This window comes from Carassius carassius, chromosome 23 (genome assembly GCF_963082965.1).
Source record: "Carassius carassius chromosome 23, fCarCar2.1, whole genome shotgun sequence".
Lineage (NCBI taxonomy): Eukaryota > Metazoa > Chordata > Actinopteri > Cypriniformes > Cyprinidae > Carassius > Carassius carassius.
In genome coordinates, this window is record NC_081777.1 from 18943467 (window position 1) to 18960430 (window position 16964).

Sequence of the window (16964 nt, forward strand, 5' to 3'; positions counted from 1 at the left end):
TGTCAGACCCGTCAGGCAAAAACAAGCACACAGGCTTCTACACCCACAAATATAAGTGTTTATGTTTCCTTGATCACTGTATTTATTTATTGGCACCTCCCTTATGTCACCATGGTGTCCCAAAACTAGACCATACTGTACAGTTTGATATATAACTATATCATACAGATAGTAACTTTGGTAAGTTGCAGGTTTGTGTAAAAATGTTGTTTTTCATGGGAAAGTTCAATCAGCCTTTATCTCTAAGTAAATGTTACCACATGACTTATGAAAACCCTTCTGCCTTGTGAATTCATTAGATGCACATTGTGATCAAACCTTTAACTGCAGCGCTTGGCGTCATGCACATTCATCCTCTTTCCTTTAGTTTTAGAGGCCCCCTCTGTTTGAACCGGGAGTGTTTATGTGGGTTCTACACACCAAACTCATGTTTGACCTACCCAGAATTCCAGCGGTCACCATGGTGTCTGTGCAAGCTGCCACTTCTGTACTTCTCATGCTAACAAGAGAGACATTGTGCCAGTTCACTAGACAAACACTAAACCCCTCTCCTGAACGTCTCAACAGATTATCCTTGATGTCTTAATGTTTTCTGTTTCTGCCTCTTTTGTCCTTCCTGTGACTTCAAACTGCTCTTTTATTATATCATCTGTTTTTCAATATTTCATGCTGAGTTTGGAGCAGGGAGACCCGGCCACGCACGCAGGTGGAAGAGAACAGAATGTTTCTGAAGTGTAAACTGAGTGTTGCGTCATTCCTTTCTCCTTCTCTGGAGAAGCTCAACAGTCATTTCTCATCAACATGGGGCATTAATGAAAACAGAGCAGTGTGAGAGTACATTTCCCTTTTGGGAAAGCGCTTTGTCCTTAAAGGGGAAAAGACACTAAGAGCACACTGTAAAAGATCCTACAGATTCCCAGGAGCACTTTGCTGACCACTTCCTTTGGAAAGAAGGGAGCAGTTTAGAACAACATCGAATGCAGTTTTATAATATGGGTTTTTATAAGATTATATCAAACATTATGCCATAAATGTGTTTGAACACAGACCGTATTCAAAAGTTCGGGGTCAGTAAGTTTTACTTGTTATTAAAAGAAGTCTCTTCACTGGATTTATATTTACTTGAAAGTAAGTAGCAGTAAAAACAGTAATATTGTGAAATATTACAAATTAAAAGAGCTGTTTTCTGTTGTAATGTATTTTAAAATGTAATTTCTTTCTGTGATGGCAAAGCTGCATTTTCAGCATCATTACTTCAGGTGTCACATGATCATTCAGAAATCATTTTACTATGCTCAAGAAACTTTCTTTAACTTATCTAATGTTAAAACACTTTTGCCGATTTTTGGAAACCATCTAAAACTCTAGACATCTAAACAGAAAAATATATGTGACCCTGGACCACCAAACTAGTCTTAAGAAACTGAGATTTATACATGACCTGAAAGCTGAAAGCTGATGTATGGTTTGTTAGGATCGGACAATATTTGGCCGAGATACAACTATTTGAAAAACTGGAATCTGAGGATGCAAAAAATATTAATATTAAATATCTAAATATTAAGAAAATCGCCTTTGAAGTTGTCCAAATGAATTTCTAGCAATGCATAATTCTAATAAAAAATTACATTTTTATATATTTATGGTAGGAAATTTACCAAATATCTTCATGGAACATGATCTTTACTCAATATCCTAATGATTTTTGGCATAAAAGAAATATGTATAATTTTGACCCAAACAATGTTTTTTGGCTATTGCTAAAAATATATCCCAGCGACTTAAGACTGGTTTTGTGCTCCAGGGTCACATACAGTATACAGTTTGCAAGACTACACATTTTTCACAAATCATCTTATATCAATACGGTACGCAGCGTCAGCACTCTTCACTTTTTCTGGCAATTTCAGCAGTGCTTTAATGGATGGTGTGTGTATAAAGAGAACGTCCACACAACCTGAGATGAGCATGCATTTGTTTTTGCCAGATTCATGTGGTTTGCATTGTCATAAAAACAGTGCAAAAGCAGACATGTTCCACTCACTTTTAGTTTCTGTCTGCCTTGGGGCAACAATTTTCATTTCAGGGTGGTGAGGAAAATATTTTAGCTTGTATATCAACACTTTAAATAAATTCATATGTCTTCAGGACCAATATAGTTCTTATAATGTGAATGTGATGTGCCCAAATTTCTAAAAAATACAAATGTTAGAGTTTACAACGTATACTTATGTTATTATAGATAATGTCACACAGCTACAGTGGGATGAACACTTGTCTGATGTATTTGAATATTTACATTTACATATTTATGTAAAAATACACTGCAATTGGTGTACTAAACTGGTAAACTTAAAGTCTGCTAAATTGGAATTATTAATTTTGTATTTAATGCACTTTAACTGTGCGGAAGAATAGGCTAAAGTTCAACTAAAGTTTTACTGAAGTATATCTGATTGTGATAAAGTGGAGCTATTGCAAGAATACTTCAAGTACACTTTAAATATCTTGCTTTTAAAGACTGATATTATTTTTAAAAAATCCTCCTCCAATTAAAACACATTTTAGGTTTAATTTTAAAAAACTTAGTAAGAAATAAATGTAATATATAACTTTTTTTTACTAGGGAAACTCCATTATAAGTACATTAATGTATTGTATTAATGTTAACATATGTTAAAAAATTTTAATCAAACAAGCTTCCCCTTTAGTCTAAATTCATTCTGTTTGAGGACTAACAAAGCCTAGTAAAATGAAAAGAAAAAGATTTTAGTGCTATAGAAATGTCCCACTAGGGATCTGCAAGCTGTTAGATGATACTGAGATATTTCTGTTTTGGATGCACTTAGCAAACCCCAGCGGTTCAGCATGCCTTTTTAATTGCTCTGTATATTGCCCTTTGTGTTTTTTGTATTTAATAAGAGAGCTGAAGCCTTATATTAAAGACAAAAGTACAGCATGACATTCTTAAAGTGTAGTGTATGTATCCTAGTCTTAAATTCACAAAGCTAATCTGATGTTGATCTGGCAAAAGTGCATTACGTCAGATTCGCTCCAACAAGAGAAACCATGAAAATGATGATTATGATTATGAATACGGCTCCAGCTTCCATAACTCATTTGTTCACCTTGACCCATGAAGAACTGTCCTTTATCTGCCATCACCATAAAGTGCAGGATTTAAAATTTATAGTGTGTTCCTCAAAACGAACGGATCACGGTGCTCCTGTAAATGTTCCTGAAAAACTTGCCATCATAATTCTTAAGCCCTGTTTACAACAAAGCAATTGAAGAGAGCATATTTCCAGATTGTTTTTCCCAACATCAAAAGCAGCTTCAACTGTCAGCACTTTGTCATTAAGGCAACAGGGGGCTTGTCATTCTCCTGACACCTGGAGATGACATTATTTCTCCTTCAGCGCATACATTGTTTGCCTGGCGCTCGTGAAGGTGAGAAATAATGTAAATGCAGCTGGTTTAGTGACACTAACCACTAGGTTTACAGTTTGGGATTTGGTAAATAGCTTTTTAATCTCTGCCGTTTAATAGCGCAACATTACCAGCTGTACAGTGCAATTTGTGTAGGATTGCAATAGGCATTTAACTTCTGAGCATTTTCCTCTGAAAGCTCAAATCATCAGAAACAGTGTTTACTTAAATGAGCCGTCTGCTGAGGCCTAAACAAAACAGAGCTTTGATCTTTCACACTGACGGCCAGATTGCCTCACGCAGTCGCTCTTTTTTCGACGGGATGCTCTGTGTCTCTAATTAACTTCGGGCATGTACTGTTGGAGCAGCCGTAGGGAATTCCACTCTGAAAACTGAACATGGAAGGGTTTCCTAAAAGCCTGCATAATTAATTTCTCTCTAAATGGATTAGAAAGCAAAGCGCTGCGGATATGGAAATCCATTTAGTAGTGGCTTTCTCCCAAAAAAAATGACATGTAATTGAATAATGGCAGTAATGATCTCATTCCTCACAAAGAGTCTAGCATAGCTGTGCCTCATAATATATTAGATCAAGATATGAGTGACTTTGAAGATTGAGGGTCAACAAGACAAGGACGTGCAAGTTATAATATCTTGTACCGCTGTAGCACAAGAGACAATAACTGTTCGCCTCATAAGTACCTCTTTCTCTTGTTGACACTCTCAGCCCTCTTTCCCCATGAGTGGGAACAGGATAAGCCTTTTTCCCAGAATGCACCAGTGCAGTTTGGAGGAAGCGAATGGCAGCTGTCGTCATGGAATTGCCCTATGGGAACTGACCTCAGTCAATTCAAACAATAATACCACAGACTCATTGAGAGAGAGACCTTATTGTCCGTGGGGGGGATTGCTAATGTTTCAAGACATGGGAATCGATGAGAAGGGCATCAGAAATGTGGGGTTAGATAGGGTCATTTGTCACTCTTATACAAGCTTATTTAAAGTTATTGTAGTTTGTTTTCTGGAACTGCATTCCATGTCATCCTTAATCAGTTTTGTTCATTGCAGTTTGTTTTCAGTGGAGCAGTTCTTTCCTTACGTTTTGCAATCATACCGTTTTAAAACCGCGTAAGTGGTTACAGACAGAGATCCTGAGCATAACATGTGCGAACACAAAAACAACACAGCCTGATATTGCCAAAGACCTCGCTTATTTGAAGTGGTCTGCATTTAATTAGTGCTGGACGTGGGCAGGTGTTTATACAGTTCTGTATACATTTTGCAGAATGTTAGTCATTAACTGGCCGTATAAATCCCTTTAAATCACAACATACAATGACCAAGACAATGCAACAGTACCAGTAACTATTGGTGCTTGCATTACTATTACAATTCATCATACTTAAGAAACAGACAAAAAAACAACAAGCGACAAACTGGAAGTCATTCATTCATTTCCAATGGAGAGCTGTACATGGGTTGTATGGCATTCAGACCAAATGCATATGCAAAATTTTCAGATCCGATTTGAGCTTTTCGACTTTTGCGACTAGACCATAATGCGACTGCCCAACCATATGCGTATGTATTATAATTGAAATCATGAGCATGAGGTGGAAATTAACAATACATTTGCAATAAAACATAAAACTTCAAACATGATTTCTGCAAAATGGGCAGTTATTTGTTTTGTATGGATACATTCATTTTTAATTAGCAAAGTGTAACAGCTGCTTCATGAGGTTAATTAAAAGCATTAATATTCAGTTATGAATTTGTGATTCATATAAGGTGAGACATTTTAACCTTTTTATATATTATATGAAAATACATAATATATTTATCACTGATATTATTTATGTGCCTATGGACCACAATTTCCATTGATGTATGGTTTGTTAGGATAGGACAATATTTGGAAATCTGAAATCCAAAGGGTTCAAAAAATCTAAATATTGAGAAAATCGTCTTTCTCGTTGTCCAAATAAAGGCCTTAGCGATGCATATTACTAATCAAAAATGACGTTTTGATATATTAACAGTACGGAACTACTTAATATCCTAATTATTTTTGGCGTAAAAAAATCTATATTTTTCACCCATACAGTGTATTATTGTTGGCTATTGCTACAAATATACTTGTGCGACTTATGAGGTCCAGGGTCACATATATCAATATATTTACTAATATATACTGTTAAGTCACACTTACTGTAATTCCTGAAACACAGCCTGCTGTCATCATTTGGATTTTACAGTGAAGTAAAACATTCACATGTGTGATTTTCCCCTAATGGGGCACAATTATTTGCCTCATTGTGTGACCTACAGGGAAAACGCTCCAGCAGTGGCACTCTGGAGAATAATTGGGGGAACGGTTTCTGCCTGTGCAAATCCCACTTAAGCCCTGTTTGGTTGCAGCTATTGCCCTTTGTCCTTGTCTTGCTAAATCGCCATTAAATTTCTCCCCAAACCCTCTGAAATGAATGCTGCCGGGGTTGAGAGGTGCCCCGTTTCATCCTGTAATCAGAGAGAGGGGAAATACGAGACACACAGAGGCAGAGACCCCAGTAGCCTGCCATTAATGTGCATTGTTGATCCCCTCCTGTGGTTTAGCAGACTGGATTTGGTTGTAATAAGCCCTCCTGGTTGAGAGCTGGTGCCCTATTATTACCGCATTGTCTCCTCCGGGGTTCAGGAAGCGAGGGCTCAGAACCTCTGCAGCAGCTCCCAGAGACACGGACGCTTTTAGAGTCTTACCTCAGCTCAAAGTCACCCATGGGAGCACAATCAGTGTAATGATTACATGCTCTCTAAGTAAGACCTACCAGAAGTGGATGTCTTACAAAGGTTTCTGTAAATCAAGTAAATCAATAGCAAAGCTTGTATGCTATGATAGCTTTAACATTTATGCCCAGTGACCTTGTATTGTATATGATATTGGTGTACATTAAGTCTGTAATGAATTTAACAATCTGTACCTTGGACAACAGTATTTGTAATTTATAGTGTAGAACTTTTTTGGGCAAGTAAAAAGTCATTTTATTTCATTTGTTTGTTTGTTTTTTATTCTCTGCATAATAAACTGAAATAGGAGAAAGTAATTTACACAGAAAAGTGCCAGTTCAAATTTAAACAGAATTTTTTTAACAGATTTCCTGAATAGTCCTGATTTTATTTATTTATTTATTTATTTATCATTATTATTATTATTATTTTATGCATAATAAACTGAAATTGGAAGAAGTATTTGACACTGAAAAATGCCAGTTCAAGTTGAAATTTTTTTTTTCCTAAACAGATTTCCTGAATATTCCTGATTTTATTTATTTATTTATTTATGAAAAAGGAGGACACGTGTATGACATAAACCTAAATTTTATTATTAATTTTTTTTGGTCTCTCATTTTGTGTTTGTTGGACTAAAAGACAAGTAATTCAACCATTAAGCCAGTGACAGATGAGGAGAACATTTTGTCATCTGCCATGTAGTGATGAAGTTTGTATTTACAGCCTGTTGACATTGATTCGACATGCGTCTTAAGACCAGAGGAGCTGCTATCTTGGAATGATGTCATGATTTTAGCATGCGTGTACTGCTTCGTTCTGCCAGCCTATGGAGAGACGAGATGAAAGAGTGTATCCACTCATTTCATTTTACACACTGTCTGAATCACCGCCAAATTCTCAAGAGGCTCGTCTGAAGTCATAAAAAAAGCCACACTAAAGTATTCTAAAGGGAATTTCAGCCACAATGCCCTTAACCCTCTTAACAAACACCCCCTACTGGTAGGAAAGACACTGCTTCTTATTGATGCCACTGTCATAGAAACAGAGAAACAGCCTGCAGGAGCTGCCATGATAATGATGCAGTGCAGTGTCTCTGATTAAGAGATGAACATCTGTCTCTGAGCTATAAGTGACCACACAAATGCTCATTCACATTTATTCAGACACTTTTTGTGGCTGTAACAGGTTTTAGCTTTCTCACTGCCAGCCAGTAGAAAACATATGACATTATTATCTAATACACTATCAAGCAGTGTTTCTCAACTGACCCAAAAGTGAATCTTAATATAAATAAAATAAATCTTAAAATAAAATAAAATAAAAACATTTAAATAAATACAATTGTATAAAAATAAACATTGAAACAAATGATAGTTATGAATTTATGATGCTCAAACAAATATTCTCATACTTAAAAATTATCATTATAACTATGCAAACTATGCAACTATTAAAATTATCTCTATAACTAAAGAATACAACCAGACCCAGACTACGTTGAATATGGGTTCATTTGACAAAAAAATAAAAATAAAAATTCTTAATATTAACATATTTACATTTTAGATTTTAAGCTATTTTTATTCATTTTTGCACTATAATATTATACAAAGCTACAGTGTAAAATCTGTATTTTGAAGAAAAACCAACTGAAAAGCACGATCACATGGCTGACTTTTGCACATTTATCATATTTCCAGCAGTAAATCTTTTTGGCTCGGTTTTGCTGACATTCTTCCCTTTCCCCTCTCTTTTTTCCATATATGCTCATAGATGCAAACGAGAGGTCGGCCAAGAGATTTTCACCCAATGGAGTCTTCAATTACACCTCTCTGCTCCTCAGTAAAGAGGATAACATGCTGTACGTTGGAGCTCGAGAGACTCTTTTCGCACTCAATATCACTGATATCAGCAGAACACAGCTGCAGCGTAATGTGAGTATGTCTGTGTTTTATTATGGAGGATGTATAAGCATGTGCATTAGTCTGTAATATGGGCAAGGGGAAACGAAAGTGGAATATTATTAATGTTGGGCATAGACAACACTTAAGCACACCCATAGGTTTGTACACATATTAGAGTGAATACAGGTAAAGTGGGTCAATTTTTTTCTGACCATTTGTCTTTGGTTTCATTGGTTAAAAATGATCAAAATGGCTAAAATCAGATTGATATGGAGCTTTAGTTCAATAACTCACCAATGCAGCTCACTTGAACAGTTCACTGAATGATTAACAATAGGTTAAATTTCATTTGTTCATCACACAAAACTATCGTATGATTCCAGAATACTTGAAATATAGTACAAAAGTCAGTAAGGACCAACTTTGTGGCTGAACGGTTTCTTTAAGTTTAGTCATAAATAGACTTTCAGCGTTCACATACTCTGCATTGCTTGATTCATTCAAAACATTAAAGAAAAGCGAGACTGCAATATGCTGCAGCCAACTCACAGTGACTCACTGAAGGCCTACTCATGTCCATGGTAATGCATCATGTTTCTGTAAATGCACACTTTAATGTAACTGCAGCTTGCGATTTTCAATTTTTCAGTTAACATGGAGCACACCACAGAAAAAGAGAGAGGAGTGCAGTTTCAAAGGGAAAGATTTACAGGTGAGTGAATGAGATATTCATCAAACCAAGTGGAGAGATGTCTGTACATTTCAGCATGAAGTGCCATGTCGATTCATATAACTCAAGTTAGAAGTTGGTCTCTAAAATAGATATTTGTGAAATGACTGTGCTAAATGTGAATCGGAGAAACTGCCTGTCGCACTACTTTCAATTCGTAGGACCTGTTATTGCCTTGACACGTCCACACTGTAATTTCCCTCAAAGTTTGACACTGCACAAGGGCTGTTATTAGATTAATAATCTGCATGCCTAATTTGCTGCCAGATTGATTTGTCTTGGGAGCCAGGTTTGGATGGATGTTTGGACCCTGATGAAGACTCAGTAATAACTGTTGTTTCTTGAGACCGATAACACACAGCTGCCAGAAACCTCTCCCAGACTATTACAGAGGATTTAGATCAAACCTAGTGATGTGAAAACAAGTTCTGAGGCCCAGCCAGACAACACTTGTGCACACAACCTAGTGCTTGCTTTGAACATTTGCCTTTATGTAAAGTTCAACTGTTTGTGTGGATTAGTTTTGAATCTTGGAAAAATTGTTTGTATAATTATCATACGTTCACATTCAAAAATCTGTCATCGTTTACTCATTACAGTTCATTTACATGTTTTGTTCCAAACCTGTGACTGTGTTTCTTCTTTGAATACAAAAGAAGATATTTTGAAGAGCGTTGGGAAACAAACAAGACTGGAACCCATTGGGTTCTATTGTATGTATGGAAAAAAAATACGGAGACATTTCTAAAAATATCTTCTTTTATTTACCACTATAAAGAAGAAAGGTCACATAGGTTTGGAACAACATGAAGGTGAGTAAATGATGACAAAACTGTCATTTTTGGATGAAAATATGTAAAAAAAAAAAATCTGAAATTGCTCATACATGTCTAAATTTGATCATTTTGATTAAATCACACTTTATCTGCATATCATTTGATTCCAACTGAAAATTCTGTCATCATCTGTCCTCCCTTGAGTTGCTCCAACTTTATTATTAAAAAAGTTTCAAAATGTATATTAAAAATAAATTGTATTAGCAATTAGTGTGCTTAAATTCTTTTTTTAAAGACTGACGTGAAATCGTGATATTAATTGTGATAATTTCATTATATTAAGGACCATAGTTTTTAACAGTAAGAAATAAAAGCAAATCTGCACATAATTGTGTGTGTGTGGGGGGGGTGGTGTCATGTCCATATTTCCCACCTTATGTTCCAACCTACAAATTTGAAAGAATAGTTTGTATTAGTGTTAAATCTTTCTAGACAGTTTTTCCTTTAGTGTTAATTAGAATAATAATAAAAAATTTAAAATGTATTAAAAAACATTTTGAGTGAAACATTTGGGACAAATTTGGGTATATATATATATATATATGTTTCCTTAATTTGAGTGGTTCAAGACTTGGCTACTTTACGTAAGATATTAACTATAAAAAGGGACTCGATTCAACAAAGTTAATTGGTAAAAAAAAAAAAAAAAATCTTTAATTCATCATTCTTGGGGAACCATAGGAAATTAAAAGGAAATGCTGAAATTAAAAGGATTTTTTTTTTTTATTTGTCCAATAAAAATCAACAAATCCAATGCAGATCAAACATACACAGAAATGAAGGTTTGGACCTTTTCAACATTCTCAATGTGTCAAACACACACACACACACAAAAGCCATTGAATACTGCAGCCCAAATAGTGCATTGAAATGCATGATATTTTTATATTTTTATACCATCAAATGGCAGCAGATGGCACCAAAGTCACCAGTTTTTTTAGATTTTGGCTGTCTGAACTAACAGCAATTATATATATATATATATATATATATATATATATATATATATATATATATATATATATATATATTTTTTTTTTTTTTTGTTTTTTTTTTTTTTTTACTAAAGTATAATAGATACTAAAGATAACATAAAAATAATCATATTTACATTAAATGGTATCTTTAGAGGTTAATAGGTAAAATAAAACCCACCAAAAATCACAAAAAACTGCATAAATTGATTATTTTTTATTTTAACGAAAATTGGGATCACAGCTGAGACCTTCATAGCCAAATTTGTCTACAAATGACAAATTAAGCGCTTCTATACGAAGGATGCTTGAGGGTTAATTATAATTTTTAAATCAGTAAGTCTTAAGTGATATGCCAGTAAACATGTTAATAGATTTTAACTATACTTAGTATGAAATAAATGTATTTTAAATATATATATATTTTTTACTAGAGTAGTCACAAACAGTTCAAATGAGTCTTTATACATTCATGAAAATACATAGCTGCCTTTTCATTTTAGGAATAGGGTCCATTTCAAGAGGATCATCATATTTTGGGCTTCTTGTCATCAAAAATGTTAACTAATGGTTCATCAAGGCCCTGCACTGTCACATCCATGTCTTAAGTCTTAAATGTCTCTCCCTCTCTTATGCATTTCCTTATGTCCACTTTCTGATTCCAGATTGACTGCTTCAACTACATCAAAATTTTACTGCGCGTGAACAGCACTCACCTGTATGTGTGTGGAACATATGCTTTCAGCCCTATCTGCGCATACATCGTAAGTACCATTTCATTTTGCTCTGTTGTCCTGCAGGATTTCACCCCCTCCCTCCATGCTTTTAACAGGCTGCAGGGGAGGAATTCATTATCCATGTAATTTACTCAGTCAATCAAAATGTCCACAGAAATACACTCTTCAGCTCTCCCTAAGGGTAGATGCTGCTCAGATGAGAAATTATTATGGCCCTGCACTTTACTTAGACCTTTCACTCTGGAGAGTATGCCTCGATCGGTCTATGCATTCGATGGGTGGACACTAACCACTAAAACTGAAGCTTTAGGATAGTGTACTTCACCTACACAAACTGATTCTATCACAGCTGTCCCCTGAAATGGATTGCAGATGCATATTTTACCTTTATGCCCCTATTTAGACACAAACAAAATGTAACCAGAGCGCGTACAGCTGCAAATCCTTTTTATCATTATCTCTGGCCCACACAGAGTCGATAGTACACACCATCCCTTCACTTTGAGTGCGTTCATCCTGTTCTCACTATCTCTTCAGACTTATCGCAATAACATGATGTTCTGTTCAGCAAAGTAAGGTCCTTGTTTAGATCTACTCAGGCACTGAGGAGACAGGACAGTCGATACAAGAGACAGTGCTTGCTGTCTTTACAAGAATGTCCCTGTGTCTTTTTCTTCCAGAACACATCTGATTTTTCCCTGGTGCGCAATGAAATGGGAGAAATAATCACTGAAGATGGTCGTAGCCGGTGCCCTTTCAACCCTGAATACAAGTCCACGGCCATCATGGCCGGTACATACCACTAAATTGGTGTTATGTATTGTATGTGTGCAACACTCTTCTCCAACTTGCTTTATTAATATATTTTCGGTTGAAATGATGGGTTTACAGATGGAGAACTGTATGCCGGCACAGTCAGTAACTTCCAAGGGAATGAACCCATCATTTACAAAAGCCTTGGACAGGGCACAGCATTAAAGACTGAAAACTCACTGAACTGGCTTCAAGGTAAAGGAAAATCCACTACCATCCTGCTCTTAATAGTCTGATTCATTAACAACTGCAGCACTTTTGTGCACTGTATTTAAGTGCAAAAACTTGCACGTTCATCACCTGCCACAATTCAGTTTAACCAGGTGCTAAAGTTATTTTTGCCAGGTTCAATTAACATTTTTTGGGGGGATTTAGGAAACTTTGTTCTTTTGTCTTTTTTATTTTGTAATTTTTTATTACAAATCTTTAATTAATTATTTATTTATGTTGTCATAATTTTACTTCAACTTGCCAAGGCTACACTTCTAATTTAACGGGTTTTTTTGTGGAATATTTGTATTTTATTTTATTCATTAATTTTTATTTCAACTATCAAAACTGATTTAAAGAGGATTAGAAGATTAAAAGAAAGGCATACAGGTTTGTAACGACATGACAGGAAATAAATGGCCACAATTAAGATTTCTGTTGAACTATCCCTTTAAGTTATTCAGGCACCATTAGCACAAACAGCATGGGAGTAAATGGTTCATGTTTTTTTCCAAACCTGTTTGACTGTGTTTCTTCATTGAATACAAAAGAAGATATTTTGAAGAGCGTTGGGAAACAAACAAGACTAGAACCCATTGGGTTCTATTGTATGTATGGGGAAAAAATACCGAGACATTTCTAAAAATATCTTCTTTTATTTACCACTATAAAGAAGAAAGGTCACATAGGTTTGGAACAACATGAAGGTGAGTAAATGATGACAAAACTGTCATTTTTGGAAGAAAATATTTGTAAAAAATATTCTATAAGGTTCTATAAAGGTTCTATAAGCCGGCACAATTTCCCCCATTCTGTTCTCTTTAGGGACTCAACTCCCCAGAACTTACCACTGAGAGGCAATTTTGGCACAGCAGATAATTATTCATGTAAAGCAAAACTACAGAGAACAAAACAAATCAATTTAGCGTCAGTTTACACAGTTGAACCCTTCTCTCTTTACTAAAGAGCACTGAGTAATAGCTTAATATGTTGCCATAAGTGGCAAAGTTGATGAAAGACACATATGCAAAATCAATACTAAGCACTTTGATAGTGTAACAAAAGATTTCTATCAGTGATTACAACTAAAGATTGTCATGTAAAGGGGGTTTCAGGTGGACCAGTGGCTATATTTGAAGCAAAGTCAACTACCTACAAACACTGCTGTCTCTCTGTATGCTGCATGACGTGGATTGACAGTTGTTTTTATTTCTCCTACAGACCCCGCTTTTGTAGGCTCAGCCTACATTCAGGAAAGTTTGCCCAAAGGCAATGCAGTCGGCGATGATGATAAGATTTACTTCTTCTTCAGTGAAGCGGGAAAGGAGTTCGATTTCTTTGACAACACTATTGTGTCACGCATTGCTCGCGTGTGTAAGGTGAGGGACAGTTTTGCACAAACACAGTGTCAAAGGCGGTTGGATTAGGGCTATTCCCCCTACAGCAATAATTCAACTACATACAGTACATGTACAGACACAACATTTATACAAATGCAGTGGAAAGGAATACATGCCAGTATGTTTGTGCATGATAATATTGGTGCACAGATGTGGAACATATTGTGTGTGTGTGCTTACATTGACTGCACAATGGTTTTTATCTGTCACACTGAGGTGAGAGAGGTGTGCTACCTTTCGAAGAGATTAAAAGGTTTGTTTTTCAAAGATGCATTCCTCAATGCAGAGCGCCTCAAATTCTTATCACTGCTTGGCAAATATTCATGTTCATCCGTCAAGTTGAGGGCAGCTGAAAATGTACATTACATACAAAGCACAAAACAGTTAGTCAAACAGCAGTGGGAATTTTCACTGTTTGTATTGATCTAGATAAAGCAGATCAGCTTCTCTGCGTTTGATTGTTTAGACAGACTGATTTGTGATAGAATCGTCTTTATGGAGTCATTAAATCATTCACTCAAATTATCTGTTTACTGATTCATTCAGGAACAAGGCAAGTGAATTTCTTTTTTAGTGAGTCTTTAAATTGTTGACTTAACCTGTTTGTTCAAATCACTGATTCATTCAGTGACTCTCTAAGGGAGCGAGTCATTGAATCATTGACTCAGCTGATTTGTTTAAACTGAGTCATCCTGTAACAAAACAAGCATCTTGTTTTATCAGTAAGTAATTGAATCATTACCTTAACCAAGTTGTTGAAACAACTGATTTATTCAGGCATAAAATAAGCACCGGTGAGTGAGTCTTTGAATCATTCACTCAAACAGTTAGTTGTAAGTTACCACACTGCTTTGAGACTCCTGACAATTAATTTAGCAACCTGAATACAAGTCCATGGCCGTCATTGCTGCAATGTGCCACAAAAATTGGTGTAATGAATTGTATGTATGCAACACTCTTTTCCGACTTGCTTTGTTAATATCTGTTGGTATGCATCTGTATGGTTTTACAGATGGAGAACTGTATGCCGGCAAAGTCAGTAACTTCCAAGGAAATGAACCCATCATTTACAAAAGCCTTTGACAGGGCACAGCCTTAAAGACTGAAAACTCACTGTACTGAATTGTTGACTCAACCAGTTTGTTCAAACCACTGATTAATTCAGTGACTCTTTATGAGTGAGTCATTGAATCATTGGCTCAACTGATTTGTTCAAATGTAGTCATTCAGTAACAAAACAAGCATCTCTTTTTATAAGTAAGTCATTGAATCATTGCATCATCCAATTTGTTGAAACAATTGATTTATCTAGGGATGAAATAAGCTCTGGCAAGTGAGTGTTTGAATCATACACTCAAACAATAAATTTTAACCTTACTGCTCTGAGACACCTGACAGTTAATTCAACAACCCTGAGTACAAATCCACGACCATCATTGCCAGTACATGCCACAAAAATTGGTATAATGTATTTATATCTGTTGGTTTGAAGTTATGGTTTTACAGATGGAGAACTGAATGCCGGCACAGTCAGTAACTTCCAAGGGAATGAACCCATCATTTACAAAAGCTTTTGCCAGGGCACAGCCTTAAAGATTGAAAACTCACTGAACTGAATTGTTGACTCAACCAGTTTGTTCAAACCACTGATTCATTCAGCGACTCTCTTTATTAGTGAGTCATTGAATCATTGATTCAACTGATTTGTTTAAACTGAGTCATTCAGTAACAAAACAAGCATCTCTCTTTATGATTACTTAATTGAAAAACAACTGATTTATCCAGGGATGAAAAAATTACTAGTGCGTGAGTCATTGAATCATTCACTCAAACAATTAGTTTTGACCATGCTGCTTTAAGACACCTGAGAGTTAATTCAGCTGTGGACTTGTTTGAAAATACTTTGAAATGATAGGCAAAAGTAACAGTCAAATGTATGTTTCTACATACAGTATCAACTACTGGTTCATTTAAAAGTATAAAAACAGTATTATATAATTGTACTGTTGGTCTGAATATCAGTGTTGCTGTGCTGATATTTCTAACAGAAGCTCTCTTGCTAATGTGATATTTCTTAAACTATTTATATACTATTTATATGTTGCTTGCAAAATAATCTATTTAGTCAAAATATGCAAATAAACTTAACTCTTAACTTTGAGGCACAGAAATGTAGATATGGCATCTACAAGTAGGGGGTAACAGTGCTGTGCTAACTTTGACCCCTTGGTATTTTCAAACAGCGATGACAGTGATGAATAGAAACATTCAGCGATTGCCATGTAGCTCATTCAAATAGGCTTTTTAAACCAGCTTCACTAAGGATAATTAACTAATGGTTTCCGTTTTCACAGCAGCTAATTTACCATGTGGCACCCGATAGAAGGTTAAAGCTGTCCTGTCTCCCTGCCTTGTAATATGGATTATTACACAGCCTGCATGAAATGCCTCCTGACAGTTAAATGGTTGCCATGCCAGGGGGAATGTTGCCTGCTTATTTGCATCCAGTACCTTAAACATTATCCCAGGTTCCCCTTTTAGCATGCCCCATATCCCTTCTGCCAGATCCACTGGAGCTCAGCCATGAGGAAGGGAATGAAATGATTATGTTTATAGGCTGCATTTTCTTTGTATTGTACCTTATCTTCTCTCATATAGTAAACAAATGTAATGACTCCTGCAAAGCACATTAGTAGACTTAATTGTCTTGCATTCTTTGATGTGATACACAACAAAGCCACGCTTACGGGCCAGTGCACAAGTCCTTTCCTATCACATCTTTGACTTTTCTGAAACATAATTTCCTTTGCTTATGCTCTTCGTCTCAAAGCAGTGCATTTGTGCACAAGGAGTGATCTGAATATTAAGGCAGTCTCTACGTTGCCAGTTGGGTTAAAGAACTGACCCTGTCTGTTCTGAGCGGTGCATGAGCGGAGTGAAACATCTGCAAGATTCATTTTCCTTCTCATCTTGCTTTTGAAGTCTGAGAATGATTTCAATTCCACTGCGCTCTCTATATTTCGGTTTCTTTTCTTTTTGACTCCTAATTTGCCTCCAATCAAGTGTCACTATAATATGGATATTGGTGCACTTTTGCACAGATGACTAAGTCAAATTCCAGTGGAAACTGTGATGCATGTA

At 35.8% G+C, this 16964-nt stretch overlaps 1 protein-coding gene across 2 annotated transcripts in view; it reads left to right on the forward strand.

The window, feature by feature from the left end:
- The window catches only part of LOC132101433 (semaphorin-4B-like), a 71053-nt gene that overhangs the window by 42918 nt on the left and 11171 nt on the right, over positions 1–16964 (forward strand). For both annotated transcript variants that reach the window (XM_059506388.1, XM_059506387.1), the window contains exons 3-8: positions 7993–8153; positions 8773–8835; positions 11329–11427; positions 12081–12192; positions 12292–12408; positions 13645–13802. In XM_059506388.1, coding sequence (XP_059362371.1) covers positions 7993–8153; positions 8773–8835; positions 11329–11427; positions 12081–12192; positions 12292–12408; positions 13645–13802 — 710 coding nt within the window. The remainder of the gene's footprint in view (positions 1–7992; positions 8154–8772; positions 8836–11328; positions 11428–12080; positions 12193–12291; positions 12409–13644; positions 13803–16964) is intronic.